This window comes from Aptenodytes patagonicus, chromosome Z (assembly GCF_965638725.1).
Source record: "Aptenodytes patagonicus chromosome Z, bAptPat1.pri.cur, whole genome shotgun sequence".
Classification (NCBI taxonomy): Eukaryota; Metazoa; Chordata; class Aves; order Sphenisciformes; family Spheniscidae; genus Aptenodytes; species Aptenodytes patagonicus.
The window spans coordinates 32025110-32039153 of NC_134982.1; the positions used below are offsets into that span (position 1 = coordinate 32025110).

The following is a 14044-nucleotide window of genomic DNA, read 5'->3' on the forward strand; positions in this document are numbered from 1 at the left end:
GAGAGATGACCTAGAAAATCAGTTCAGATTAAGCAAGGCCAGGTTGTTTGTGGTTCCAAAAGCATGAAAGGACCAAGAAATGGCTGTTTTGCAATATATTGTGTAAATATTTAGATTATATACAATCCAGAGAAATTGTTATCACGTCACATTTAATCTTCTGGCATGCTATCGGGTTCTCACGGAATGTGCAATACGTGGAACAATGCTAGACAGAAAAATAAACACCAAGTCCAATATAGCCCTGACCTTCAGCATAATATATGATACAGACGTGATCTCACACCATGAGATACTGTTGTAGGGCCATAAGAAAGAATGCTTCCACAAATGCTTCCTATGAGGCTTCTGGAAAAAAAAAAAAAGGAGATTTGCAAACAGTGCAAGTGTTGTTTGTGAGTAGTCTCAATCTGAACATTATCTATTTGCTGGGGTATATAAGAAGAAAGTGTCTTTATGCTTTGTTAAGATGTAAACAGAAAACAAAAAACATTTTTGTTATTACATTGTAGTATCTTCCCTTAATTAATATTGGGAAATTGGAAGCAGTAAATATTTTGCTGGTATTAGTATTGGTGTTACTGTTTCAGAAAGAAGTATTTCATTGACTTTGGTAGCTTTGGGGCTTTGTAGAGTGTAAATTGACCTCAGGCTCACTCCTTCCAAAGTTCCCTTTATTTAAAAGTTCAGCTCTGGTGATAGTTTCGCTTCATTCACATAAAAAACAGGCTTTATGTTAAAAGAAGACACAAAATACATGGAGAATAGGAAAACACTTTACATGCCAGAAGAACAAATAAGTTAGGTTTTCTTTGCTTCAAAACAGCTCAAGAGCAAAAGAGGCACCATGCTTAACTTCAGTTATCTTTGCTTTCTTTTGTTGGCTGAGTTTCTGGCTCAGAGTATTTCTGATCCTCAGTAGTATGTGAAACTCTCAGATGGAACTGTTGGCCATTCTGCATTTTACTTTCTCTCTTTAAAATTAAATTCAGACATTCTTTCAGAATTGCTGGGTTTCACACATTTCTGAACAGACCCCATCCTGTGTCGAGTTGTATGCAGTGTGACAGAGAAGAACAGACAGATAAGCATCACAACTGTCTAAAGAGGCATAAAAAGTCACAAGTATCATCTACACTGCTCTAAATCACATCAGGAAGAAACCAGAGTCTTCTGTTAAATTTCCATGCTACCAATTGATTCAGGATGTCTGGTCTTTGCTTGTTATAAATTCCAAATTGATAAAATGTTATGCTTCAGAATTCAAGAAAGGAATCAGATGTTTGCTTTACAGCTATACTTGTCAGAAACTGACAGGGTAATAATTCCTTTGCTTTACTACATTCTGTTTAATTTTTTTCCTGCTGTGAAGAAAAGAGCTCTGGTTTTGCTAGTGTATTTCAAGAGGCAATTAATCTGCTTCATTGTTTGTAACCTTCACACTGTATTGTGCAAGCAAAGAGAAATGGTACAGAAGACAGCCTAAACTAAGCTAATACACCACTTTTTGGTAAAGGTATGAGGAGGTGGAAATGAAAAAACAGTGAAGCCTTACTCCATATCCAGAAGGGGCTTTTTATTTTTAAATTACACTTGTCAGAGACAGAAACAACTTACTGGGATTAACTGAAAGACAGACGTTATAGGTTTACAGGGTTTAGAGGCTGCAGGCTACATTTGCAAAAGAAACTCCCCACCCTCAGGAGTATGGTGAGCTCGCTGGATTCAGGGTGGCCTTCCGCGTGGTGAGAGGCTGTCAATAGAGTGACATGATACTAATTGTCCTGTTGTCTTCGCCCTGCGAGACATTCATTCTTGTAAGAATGCACTGGTGGGCTTCCAGTAATGCTAGCACGTGCTGACACTGCTCTGACACGGATGAATTTTAAAGGAACTAGTGCTTTTAAAAGCAGCTGTTAAATCCCCTTGTATCTGATTACAGAGGGAGCCTAGCCTTTCTAGCTACAGTTATCAGGTGTGAATGCACCTGACAATTTTTTTTTTTAAACACAGACCTGTGGACAAAAAATATTCTCATAGGGAGATATTACTACTTAATACTATAATGTAAAATAATAATTTTCATTAAAATTAAAAAGAATAAATTTTTGGCATACAGACTGCTGGGGTGATATCATAAAGCACAAAACAGAAGCTCCAGTGGCTGCTGCACTCATCAATTCCTGGCAAATAGCTATAGCTGCACCACTCAAAGTTTCTGCAATGCTGGTGTTACAGATAGGAACTATGTGTATTTTAATCTCGCTCTCAAATGCAGGGAGAAAAGGAGGTCTGATGCTAGCCTCAATCTTCCAACAAGGGAATGGCACAAGCAAGGTGTCTGATCCTGCAGAGACTGGGTAAACTTCCCTTCACTTCAGAGGTGCAAAAATCAGGTATTCAGGCATGCTGGAGGTGTTCACCCACCCCCTCCCTCTCTCAGTCACTCCAGCACTGCCTCCCACCACAGCTTCCCGATTCCCGCAGCTCCGCATTTCGCCCGTCCTCCGGCCGCCCCGTCCCCGGGCTCTCCCCGCAGCCACCTCGGACAGCTCCCGCCGCCCCCCCCGCGCCGCCCCCCCCCGCTCCTCCCCGCCCCGCGCCGCCGCTCCCCGCCCGCATGGCGACGACACGAAAGCCCCGCTTCTCTTAAGATCTGAGGCGTACCGCATGAGCGCCGAGAGTCACGTGAAGAGGAGAACGAAGGAGGAAGTTAATGGCAGAGTACAAAAACGTTCATCCCTGCCTCACACAGAAACAGCACTTGCACACCTTTGATAAACATGATCTAGGCTGGCTGAAGGAAGGATACCTGCCATTCACAGTCTATTGTGGTTGGTGGCTATATCAACCTAGATATTGCATTTCTCATATCTTCCTCATGAATATCTGAACAATTTCAGTGTCCCCCACACGTGCTGTTGAAAAAAAAACTTCAGTGTCACAGGCCAGCTCACAGGTATCTGAAGTTCTGAATTTGTTTAGGAAGTGACAGACAGACATCCCATTAAGCGACAAATAAAAGTACTTGTAGCCTGCGAATTTATGCAAACTGAATCCCTCAGAATCATGTTCCCCAACCAGAGAACTATTACAAAAAGATATTGGTCTAATAGATTTGAAAAATATAAGTATTCAAAAAAATTGCAACCTATTTGCGTATACTCTCCGAGTATGTAAAAAGATCTCTGCTCTAGTACAGTCTGCTACTGCAACTCAATGCCTGAGACCATATGTACTCAAATCACTTACACTTTTATTGCCGTTGTAAGAAAAGAGCTGTTCTGCTGAAGAATTGCCCAGGACTACAAGCTATTAGGCTATGACCCACAGACTAATGAATGAGTAAGTGTTTACACATCATCAGCCTTTTACCTTCATGACTGGTTTGGTTGCGTTGCAGCAGTGACCTCTTAGAGACAAAGTGATGATAAAAAATAGATGTTCTATGAGAATGCTGTGAAGTGTGACTTAAACTCTGCCTTTGCAATTGTCCTTTGGAAACCTGTTTCAGGGTGAGTAAATTTCAGGGATACTTCTGGTTTCTTTTGACCTGATTGTACAAACTGGAAGCAATATAACTTTCTTTATTAAAGGCTGAAGAAGCACTTGAAGTAAGCTGACTTTTAAACTGCTTTTGTTAGCTCAGCTGCTTTGGGCTCAGTAAGGCCAGCGGAGCAAAAAGATGCAAGATATTCCTCCTTTCACAGTTAGCTGCATGAGGCTGCTGCTCTCCTGCCTCTCTGCCTCCTGGAGAAGGGCAGTGAGACCGGGGAGGCGCAGATGAGCCCAAAACTCACCTCTGAGTCACTGGTCAGCACAGATGACCCACTGCATGCCCTAAGTATGCACTAAGAACTAATGAACAATGAACTCACTTCTCAGGCCCTGCAGTATTCAGGCAAATCTATCACCGAAATTATACAAACCGCAAGCCTCAGAATTAGCGCTGAATCTGAAATTCAGTCAATTTCAGACTCCAAATCTGCGTTCATAGGTCTCCCCACATCAGTTGGTGGTCTGAAACAGAATCTCTACTAAGGTAGGAAAAATAACCTCTTGAGTCTCAAGTTTTGTTTTCCTTGAGTAATACATACAGGTGTTTTCACCAAAAATATGTGACATTCTTAAGATATTTTGTGTACAGATTTTAAATAATCCCCCCCCCCCAACTGCTATAAAAGAAATTCCAGTGTTTTTGAAAATATAAATGACAGGCAAATGATTGAATGCTTCAAATATAACACACAAAACAATTACTCTTGAAGGAAGAAGTGTTTGGAATTCTGAGGGGTTTCTGTCTGCCTTCTCTTGTCAGAGATGGGCACAACAAGTAATCAGGAAAACTTTTCAGCCTAGTAAGGATACTAGCAAAGATAAGCATATCTCACCAGGATGCTGAACACGTCTCTGATAATGATGAGCAAAAATCATGATTCCATATGATAGTGCTGGAATATCAGGCACTTTGCAGCACAGCTGGACAGCTTTCACAGCACATTTCCACAGCTTGTTGCATTTGGTATTTCCACTCCTCACTTATGCATACTTTTCTGAAAAGCCTAAACATATTTTCTGCTTTCAAAATGGTGATACTCTTCTGTTCATGAATGCTAAGTTGTTCCTCCAAACTAAGTAGATTAATAAACCTCAGAGCAATTTCCCAGAGTATATCAAAAAAGAATAAATATGTAAATTTAATTATGAAGTGTTTGTGGACTCCAGGTGTATTACAAACATTCCTCAAGCTGTAATAAAAAGATAACGTACAATTCAACTGAGCCATCCTTACAAGAGTTTCACTGTTCTCCTTTTGTAACTTATTTCACCTCCAAGAAATACTGAAAATGCACCAGATGCATAGCTACTTGCAAAATACAATTTGGTCCAAAGCTCAAGGAATTTTTATGAAGACTCTCTTTGCCATATTATAGAGCGTGCACCCCCGAGTTCTGGACTGTTACTTACAGTGTAGCAGGTAGAGAAGTCCAAAGACACAGGAGGTATTTGGGTGCCTGTCACTCTCTCACTGTGAGTTCCCATTGGGTATTAGGGGGATTAGGGTCAAATGGTACCCACAGTTCCCACATTGCCAGGCTCTGTGGCTCTCAGGGAAATCTCATTTCGGAATGATCAGCTTGTAGGATCACATCACACACTTCAGTTCTACCTACATTCATTGAAGATAATGAGAGGGGAATATTTCTTAACCACTTGTGTAATTGGGAAGTAAGTATGTCAACTCATAGAAGTGTACCTGACAGGAGTACATGAAAAAGCAATTGTACACATGCAAACACAGACACATATACTCACTCCTCCAGTTGTTACAGCCAGATTTTCAAAGCAAGCCCTAAGCACTTGGTACACAGAACTCACAAAAATCCTTCCACTTACTGAAGAGGTGAAAAAGAACTGAGATCTTTCAAATACTGAATGCATGGAAAACACACGCATGTGTGGAAAACACACATGTGGAAAACACACATGTATACATAAGTACACCTCTTATCACAGCTTATAAATAGCTGGGTGGAATTCCAAAAGAATAATTCTCTCCTGGACAAACACGCACAGAAATAGATATGTTCCAGCCAAAATTCAAATCAGCAGAAAAGTCATCTGAAAGAGACCCATCAAACAGTAAGTGTTGTTAATGAAGTACTTAAAACAGCACTTCTCTACAGAAGCAATAATGTGAAGGAAGCTCTGCTTGCTTAGCATCAAAGTAATCACCAGGAGAAAATGAAAAGAGTGTGTGACTACGACCAAAATAACATCCTATGGAAAAGTCTCTTCGCCCAAGTCATTTGACAGCTTCCCTTGGCCCTTTTGCCCACTTACTCTTAATAAGATGGCGTTCGACTCATTTCTCCTTCAGAAACTTGTTAGCAAGCAGAGAAGAAATCCTCCTATCTTTACCATGACACCCCTGAAAACCCCACTGAAAGCTGGGTGGTATTGCCAAACTTTGCCAGTTGCATTGCTTGCTTAGGCCATCAAAAGCACCCCAAAGCCACTACCAACACTCTCCTGCCCAGCAGCCTCCATGTCAGCAGGGCTCCAACCTGCAGACTAACCAAAGGCGCCGTGAGTCTGGCTTGTTCCCCCATGGTCTGTCCCAGCTGAGCATGCTGCGGTCCCCCCAAGGCGTGCAAACGCGGCCCGGGGCACTGCCTGACATCTGTCGGCCGGGGACACCTGCGGCACCCAGGCACGAAGGGCTCACAGTCATCCGGTGCACTTGCAGGTTTTTCATAGCAGTTTCACCCTACTAATTACCAGACCTTTGTCACACAGGCTGGAGGGACGCACGCGGGGGGGAGGCCCGGCCCAGACGGCCCCGGGCACCCCGCGTCTCGGCACCCCGCTGCCGACCTGATCGCTCGGGGGCGGGGGGCGCTGCGTTTACCCACGCGAAACCTCGTTTTAGACCGGCTGCCACGGCACCGTGCCACTGCGGACCTGTTCCCCGCGGCCACGGCTACGCGACGCCCCGGCCTCGGAGAACCTCAGCCGGCCTGCGCGCCGTCGGAGGAGGGCAGCCGGCCCCCCTCGCCCGCCGTTAGAACCGTTAGCCTTCCACGGCAGCGGCGGCGGGCGGGATCGGGGCGTGGGGAGGGCCCGCGGATCGCTCCACACCTCCCGGCCCGGTCCCGCGGCCGCGCAGCGCCCCTCGCTGGCGTTGCCTGGCGCTCCGCCGCCGGCCCCGGTCTGGCGCCGCGCCGGCCTTGCGACGGGCAGGGCCGTAACGTGCCGGGCAAGGCCTGGCGAGGGGCGGCGGCGCCGCACTCCCTCCCTGCCGCCCGCCTTCCCCCCCACTCACCCATCAGCACGGCGGCCACCGTGCTGAGCAGGAGCCAGTTCTTCCTCAGGAAGCCCGGACAGCTGCATCCCTTCCTGCCCGCCTTCGCCATAGCGGGGGGCGGCGGCGGCAGGGGGGGTGACGGGCGTGGGGCGCTCCACGCCGCGCCGAGCCAAGCCGAGCAGCGCCGATCCGAGCCGTGCCGCCTGCCGGCCTGCGTGCGCTCCGCGCTGCTGCGCGCTTACAGAGGGGAGGCGGAGACGTTGCACCTCACCTGGCAACGGGAGAGCCCGGCCCTCCGCCCGCCCCTCAGCATGCCCGCCCGCCCGCCCGCCTGCCTCTCTACCCACCCGACTGCACGGCCTCCGCCTCCCTGCCTCCCAGCCCCGCTGCCTCCCTCCCCGCCCAGCTGGCCAGCGGGGTGAGGCCCGGCTGCCGGTCACCTCTCCTTACCGGCCGTTCCCACGTGCCCGCCGGGGCTGTGCATGGGGCACAGCGTCCTCCTGGGGCGCGGGCCAGGAAGGGGAGGGGGCAGCCCCCCCACCCCCCTTCGCCTTCCCCGCGGGGCCGCTGCCCGAAGCGCTTCACCCCTCTGACCCCACCAGCCCCGGGCTGCAGAGCAGGGCAAGGGGAGGAAGGAGCAAAGGTGGCTGGTGGGCCCTGCCAAAGGCTGACAACCTGCGGCCATGGCTGGTGGGGTGCCATGCCCAAACCCCGCTGCCCCAGATGGCTTCCCTGCTCCTGTGCCCTTTATGCCCCAGGCCGGGCCGGGCTGCTGGGTTTTGTGCCAGAGACATGTGAGCCAGCCCCCGCGATGCCAGAGAACCCCCATGCCAGAGGGGACGTTGTCCCATGGCAAGGCCTGTGTCACCACACTGCCTGCCAGGCAACCTCCATGCTGTGCAAGGTGGTGTAGGAGGCCCTCACCTCCGGGCCCTCACCTCCAGTTGGTCCTGGGTGTTGGTGGCTGCTGGAAAGCCACCAGTGGTTGCACTGGGGATAATCTCTGGTTAAATATTGAAGGGAAATATTCTGCCCTGTACTCCTGGTGGGAAAATTGGGGGTAGAGAGTAGAGAAATGGCTTGTAGGATTTCCCACTGGGATTTTATCCTGGTGTTTTACTACCAAAATTGTGAAGAAACATTTATTTCTCCATGCAACTCCTTGACAACGGTCTCCTTCCCCCTCCCCACCCATAAGCATGATTAAGGTGTTCATAATATTGGGACCCAGTTCCCTGTGGGATTATGGTAGGGTTTTCAACATCTGTTTATAAACTTGTTGATTATGATTTTCAAACTTGGAGATCAATTGGTAAATGTAAGCAAAAAAAAAAGACCGCTGTTGTCTTGCTGAATGACATGAAGGAGAGCGCAGAATGAAAGTTTAATTTATCTTATTTAATTACACTTAACACCATCCATTTTGAAGCGTACGCTAGTGAAGTTTGCATGATTTCTGTCTGTGATGACTGGGTAACTAAGGCCTGGGTAGATCAGCAAAAACTGCAATTGAAACCTTGTCACATTTCCTCTTCACATGGATCTGGCTGTTCTTGGTGACAGCTTGGGGAAAGAGACAAGTATGTACCTTGCTGAGACGGGGAAGAGCACTGAAATCCACATGGATGAGAAGCAAGAGCCATCATCTATCCCAAGTGTTAAAACCTGGAACCAGCTGCATAAATTTATATAGAGACTCCTAAAAAAGTGGCCTTATTTTTCAAATGTGTTGAGCAACTGGAGTAATTTGTCTGCATCTGTCACCATCAGGAAATTTAATTTAATTAAATTAAAAAAAAAATAAAAGGAAACCTAGTGGTAGCAGATGAGTAAGTATCATATTAGTTTAATTAAATCATAAAAGGTTCTAGGCCACTTAAAGGAAAGCTGGCATACTACCATGACAAAGCCACAGAAAAAGCAAAACAAAAATAACTAATGCAAAGAAACAGTAAGAAACACCATTACTGTGTCCAGACTTTGGTACAGAAACGTGGCAAAGTATGAGTGGCATTGAAGAGGTATAGGAAGAAAAAGGCACATGAGGTTTCAGGGTGGGCTTACCCTGTGCAGAGGAGGTCTGGCTTTGGTTCTTACTGCCACAGAGTATAATTTTTTATTTTTTATTTCCTCCCACATATACCGGGAATCTCAGTTGTTGCTCGCAGTAAGTAAAAGGTCTGATTTGTCCCAGGAGGCAGGGAGGTGGTGCCTCTCTGGACAGTAGCAACAAAATCAGTTGCCAGACAACTTCAGAAAACTGAAAACTAGCTAAAATTAAGTTAGAGTTTACTTCTTCCTCCATGGAGTTTCCATGGTTTGTGCGTTTCTCTTAATGCTTTAATATCCTTTTTTCACATTAAGGATTTCATGGTACCTTTTTGGAAGAGCTAGAATTGTCTGCAGCACTCTTAGCACAAAAAAATGCCCTCCTACTGGTATAAAGCAACGTGATTGTAGCTGATATATGCCTTCCGGGAGCTTGCAGTATCTTAGAGGAGTTGTGCAACCTTAGAAAAAACGTAATATAATTATGCTGTATAACTTGTGAAGGCTAGAGACATATCTTATTTCCATGTTCTGCAACAGTAGAACAATATGTATTGAATTGTATTGAAGACCTCAACATACTTTTTGTTTCCTGTCAAAGTACAATGTTTCTGTTCTTTTCTGCTAGTGTTTTGTCCCTAAAATTATTTAAGAAAAAAAGCATGCCAAAATTCTACGCTTTTTTCTTAATAATTTGTCTTTCTTTTTTTCACATCATCAAATGTAATTCCATGGACATGACCTTGAAAAAAAGAAGTTGATAACTTATGGCATACATAGAAACTTAAAGAAGCATTTTAAAAAAGACTTAGGCAGGTGAAATAGAGGTGTTTTAAACATCCTGATGAGCAAGCTGTTTTTAATTTGATCTTCCTATTATAGAATGACAGACATTGGCTTTGATCCTGGATGTAGAGTCAAGCTGGCAGTTTCTGTATGGGGAGCTATAAAAGAAAAAACTGTAATAAAAGTGTCCCAATAAAATGGAAAAGAATTAAAGGTAGCCCAAGCCCATGGATCATTCCTGAAATGTTGAAGTTATTTTAAAAATGAACTCAGCTATGGAAAAAGACCAAAAGAACTAATACTTTGGAAGACTAGCTGCCTGTACAGCTACCAAGCACAGCTGCCGAGCAAACAAAATTCTAAATTCTATTTAAACCATTTTTAGCTTTGTGTGATTTCGAGACATCCTGGAATAACTATGAATGAATAGGATGCATGTGTGAAAAAATGTCAATACACTTAATGTGTACAGATGATAGGAATACATTCTTTAGTTATATTGCTGTTACAAAGTTCTCAGAGTAGATCATAGGTAAGATTGTATGCGTGACAATATGGTATTAATTTTTGTGTTTAAAATTTTTTTAATGTTAATGAAACATACAGAGGAATCAGTATTGCAAATCTGAACATTTGCCTGGGAAAAAGTGACATGCACTTACATGTATGATTTTTTTCTTGAATGCTAAGCTAATCCAAGTTACTTTGTTGTAGACCTAGGATCATACATAAGTACATAAATCACTATTATATTGACAAGTTATTACCACATGGTGACCTGATATGTATGTAGCCCTGTGTCTCAACATTCATTTCCAATCTGTAGAACTGTCTTAACATTTTAAGTGAATTACTTGGGAACATAGCAAGTACTTTCACAGGCTACAAATATTTTCAACTTTTTGAGATATTTGAGTGTTTCAGTGCTGAGAGAGGCAGAGAGGTCCTACAGGAACATATACAGCACAGTGCAGTGCACAGCGTAGCAAGTGGAAGCTTGCCTCGTCATACTCCTTAAAAAATATCTTCACAGATTGTAGTTAAGAGAGGAAAAAGCAATTGAGTTTTACTTATTTAGTCCTTCAACGTTGTCTACCCAGGTCAGCCTATTATCATTTGTATAAGTTTTGGTGACAGTTGATTTGATCCATAGAAAACTAAGGAAGTGCCTTTTCCTCATAGTTTATGGTGACCACAGATAAGAAATCGCATCACAGGGAAATGCTGAAATTGCAGGTATTGCATTTTTTTAAATGCTTTGATAAAACAACAGTATTAAAAAGATTTCAAAAACCAGGTGCTAATAATCTACCTAGAATGCAATTAGAATAATTGAGTTAGCTTTTTTCATTTGAAGCCAGTCCACCAGATGGGAAGTTTGCAACTGTTTTTAATACCATAAAGCCAGGGAGCACATACAAAATTTCAAAACACAGAGTAATCTATTCCTGTCTAATATATCTCATCTTACCGAGAAAATAATCCAATAAAAAGGATAGTATTTCTAAGTACTGTGAACATTTTCAGTTGTCACCCTTTGGCATTGGACCATGTTGCTGCACTGGCTTCTTTTATCATTAAAGTAACTGAAATTCTTTTGTCTTTGGAATACAGTAAGTTGAAGAGTAAAATCTTTATGGAGTTAACTAAGCATGAGCCATCAAGCACAATGCTTTTATCTCTGAATTCCAGAATTAGGCTATTAGAAAAGTTGCCTTTCTTTGGTTCCACTCTTTAGGTTTCTAGCCAAATACGAAGGCTGGAATTAGAGACGGAAATGAAAAGTGTGATTCTGGATGCAGTTCAGTGAAGAGCCAAATGAGGCTCAAGGAAATGCACAAAGCTGTGTCTTATGTGTGTAAGAATACTTTACTGTAACTAAGCACACAAAATTGCAAGATTTTTCCTTATAGCCTGGAACCTGTGCCTCCTGACATCTGACCTCAAATTCTAACTGCCATATACACTATGTAATATAGCTGGATAAGCAAAAAAAAAAAAATTCTGGTGCTGAGCTGACCTGTAAAATAAATAAACAAGACCTCTTTGACAGATGCTCTGACTGTCCCCAGGGGCAGAGCTGATGGGTTGCTGGTTTTTATTTTTGGGGGGGATACTGGTTTTATGGCAGTAATGTCTTTGCACATGGAGATCTTGTTTAATCCAATGTAGGTTAGAATTAAGCTACCAGATCCCATATCCGTGTATTTAACTAATCCAACCCACTCTTTTAATTTTAAAGGCATATCTATTTCTATTCCAGTAGCTGGTTCTGAATACACAGGGAGATCCTTGTTATCTGTTTATAACTTCCAGTAAGATTGCCAGTAGCTGCTTTATCTTCTGTTTGCATAGGTTTTTCTATTGTCTTACCAAAGACACTCTAAACCTTATCAAATTAGTCATTCTTCCTTGTATTTTACTCAACTGAGGTTTTTTTTTAATTGCTGAGGTATTGGTCAAAATACATTCCTTGTAGGTAAGGTCTGGGTTTGGCCTAATATCAACAATGAGAGGAGGGTTTTCTTTTTTCCTTCTTTCTTTTTTTTTTTTTTTAAATTAAATGAAATCCTGTGCCAGGTCAATGGGATTTTTTAACTTTGTTGGAGTCAATGGGATCACAGCTGGGAGGAAGATGACAGCTGAAGATGAGATTTTTATTTGCTAGTTTATAGCCCTCTAATGCTGAATATCTTTTTTCTACCAAAACCCAGTTTTGTTCTATCTCAACTAAACATTAGTGTTTTATCAGCTATTTTTCAATGTGAGATCAGAAGAGCACACCTGTGTCCAACTAACATAAAAGAGTAATGATGAAAACATATTAGAATTCCTTGCTAATGGTGCACCTGTTATACTTTTAAAACCTTGGATCTGGAACACTATGTTCTAGATCACTTCTATTTTTTTCTAAGTTGAGTTCCTGTTCCCACTAAGAATACTGTGAACATTCTCACAGATTTTGATGAAAGCTGGAAGAGACCGTGCCCATGTGATAATTAAAGGAATTCCTATCAGTGAGAAATGCTTTGAATATTTTCTTTCTTGTTTTAAGTAGTGTAAACATTTCATACAATGCTTGTACGTTTGCCTGGCTGCAGACCTTTTATGTTGTAAGAAGGTAGGCAAGTAGAGTGGGAAGGTGGCATAAAAATGTGTTTCACAAATTGAGATTTAAATGGTAGCTATGTACTTTTTACAGAGGGTTGAAGGAAAGCCGTGCTCTGAAAGTCATCAAGGGCAGATACGTTTTACGAAGTCCAGCAGTTCTCATTTGCCTAGAAAGTATGATGACATAGCTATGAGGTGATCATGAGCCAGCAACTGTGTAAATCCAGATGCATATTTTGGTAACGGTTTTAAAAATGGTTCTTCCTTTTTCTTAATTATTCATCCAATTAGGTGTCCATGAAAAGAGCTGGATCAACATGACTGCAAACAGTTTTCCTTCCTAGTTACACAAAATGTCAAGGATGAGTATGAACAACGCATATTTCTCAGAGCACCCTTCTTTAGCCTCATATGAGAAGGTGTTCTGGTAGTAATAATAAATTAATTCATTTTGCATGATGATTAAAAATTTCTGAGTTTCTGCAAAGCATTTAAAAATGCCTGGCAGATAATGTCAGCATGGCAGGGATGAGGTTTGTGTGGAAGGATGATCTCTCTTCATGGGCAAACTTTTATTCAGTAACCAATTTTTAAATGTTCATAGAAATTCATAAAGGTGCTGTCCTCAACTGATGGATAGGTCCAGATGTGAGTAAGATAGGATCAGACAGAGAAGATAAATACATCTGCAGTCTGGAGTGGAGGCTGACCTTTTTATTTCTGCAATAGCTTGCCACCTGCTGAGTCAGAAATGTACACTGCTTAAGGCAAATGACTAACAGGAATTTGAACTGGACCTAATACATGTTTCCAAGATTTTTGGGTCATGGATCAGGCATTGTTGTTTGCAGATGTGACTTGCTATTGGCTGTTGCAAAAGAAAAAATGTATTTAATATTGCTCTTTGGCACACCAATACCTACAAGGCACCTCCACCTCAGAGCAAGAGTTACTTCACAGTAGCACTGGCTATCTGACCTCCAGGACCATGTGAGAAGGCTGGATCCTCACTGTACTGGCAATCAGCTATTATCATCTTGAAAAAATGAGATGTAAAAGTATGTTAAACAAATACTATTTTATTAGTAGAATAATAAATTGTTCCCCAAATGAAGATGATGATATTGCCTTGCCATGCTGGAGTAACATTGTTTTATCTCCATAGTGTGCAAAGTGCATATGCATTAATATATGGTGACAGTGAACAAAGGGCAAAGTATAGGATAATATTCTACTGCTGCTCCAGCAATTTTGCAGAATGACTCATTCTGTATATCATACATGTATGAT

The 14044-nt window shown here is 42.9% G+C and overlaps 1 protein-coding gene across 3 annotated transcripts in view; it reads right to left on the reverse strand.

Annotated features, from left to right (window-relative positions):
* Positions 1-7000, reverse strand: part of SLC1A1 (solute carrier family 1 member 1) — a 56406-nt gene extending 49406 nt beyond the window's left edge. For all 3 annotated transcript variants that reach the window (XM_076361736.1, XM_076361734.1, XM_076361735.1), the window contains exon 1: positions 6827-7000. In XM_076361736.1, coding sequence (XP_076217851.1) covers positions 6827-6917 — 91 coding nt within the window. In that variant the 5' untranslated portion in view covers positions 6918-7000. The remainder of the gene's footprint in view (positions 1-6826) is intronic.
* Positions 7001-14044: the final 7044 nt, after the last annotated feature.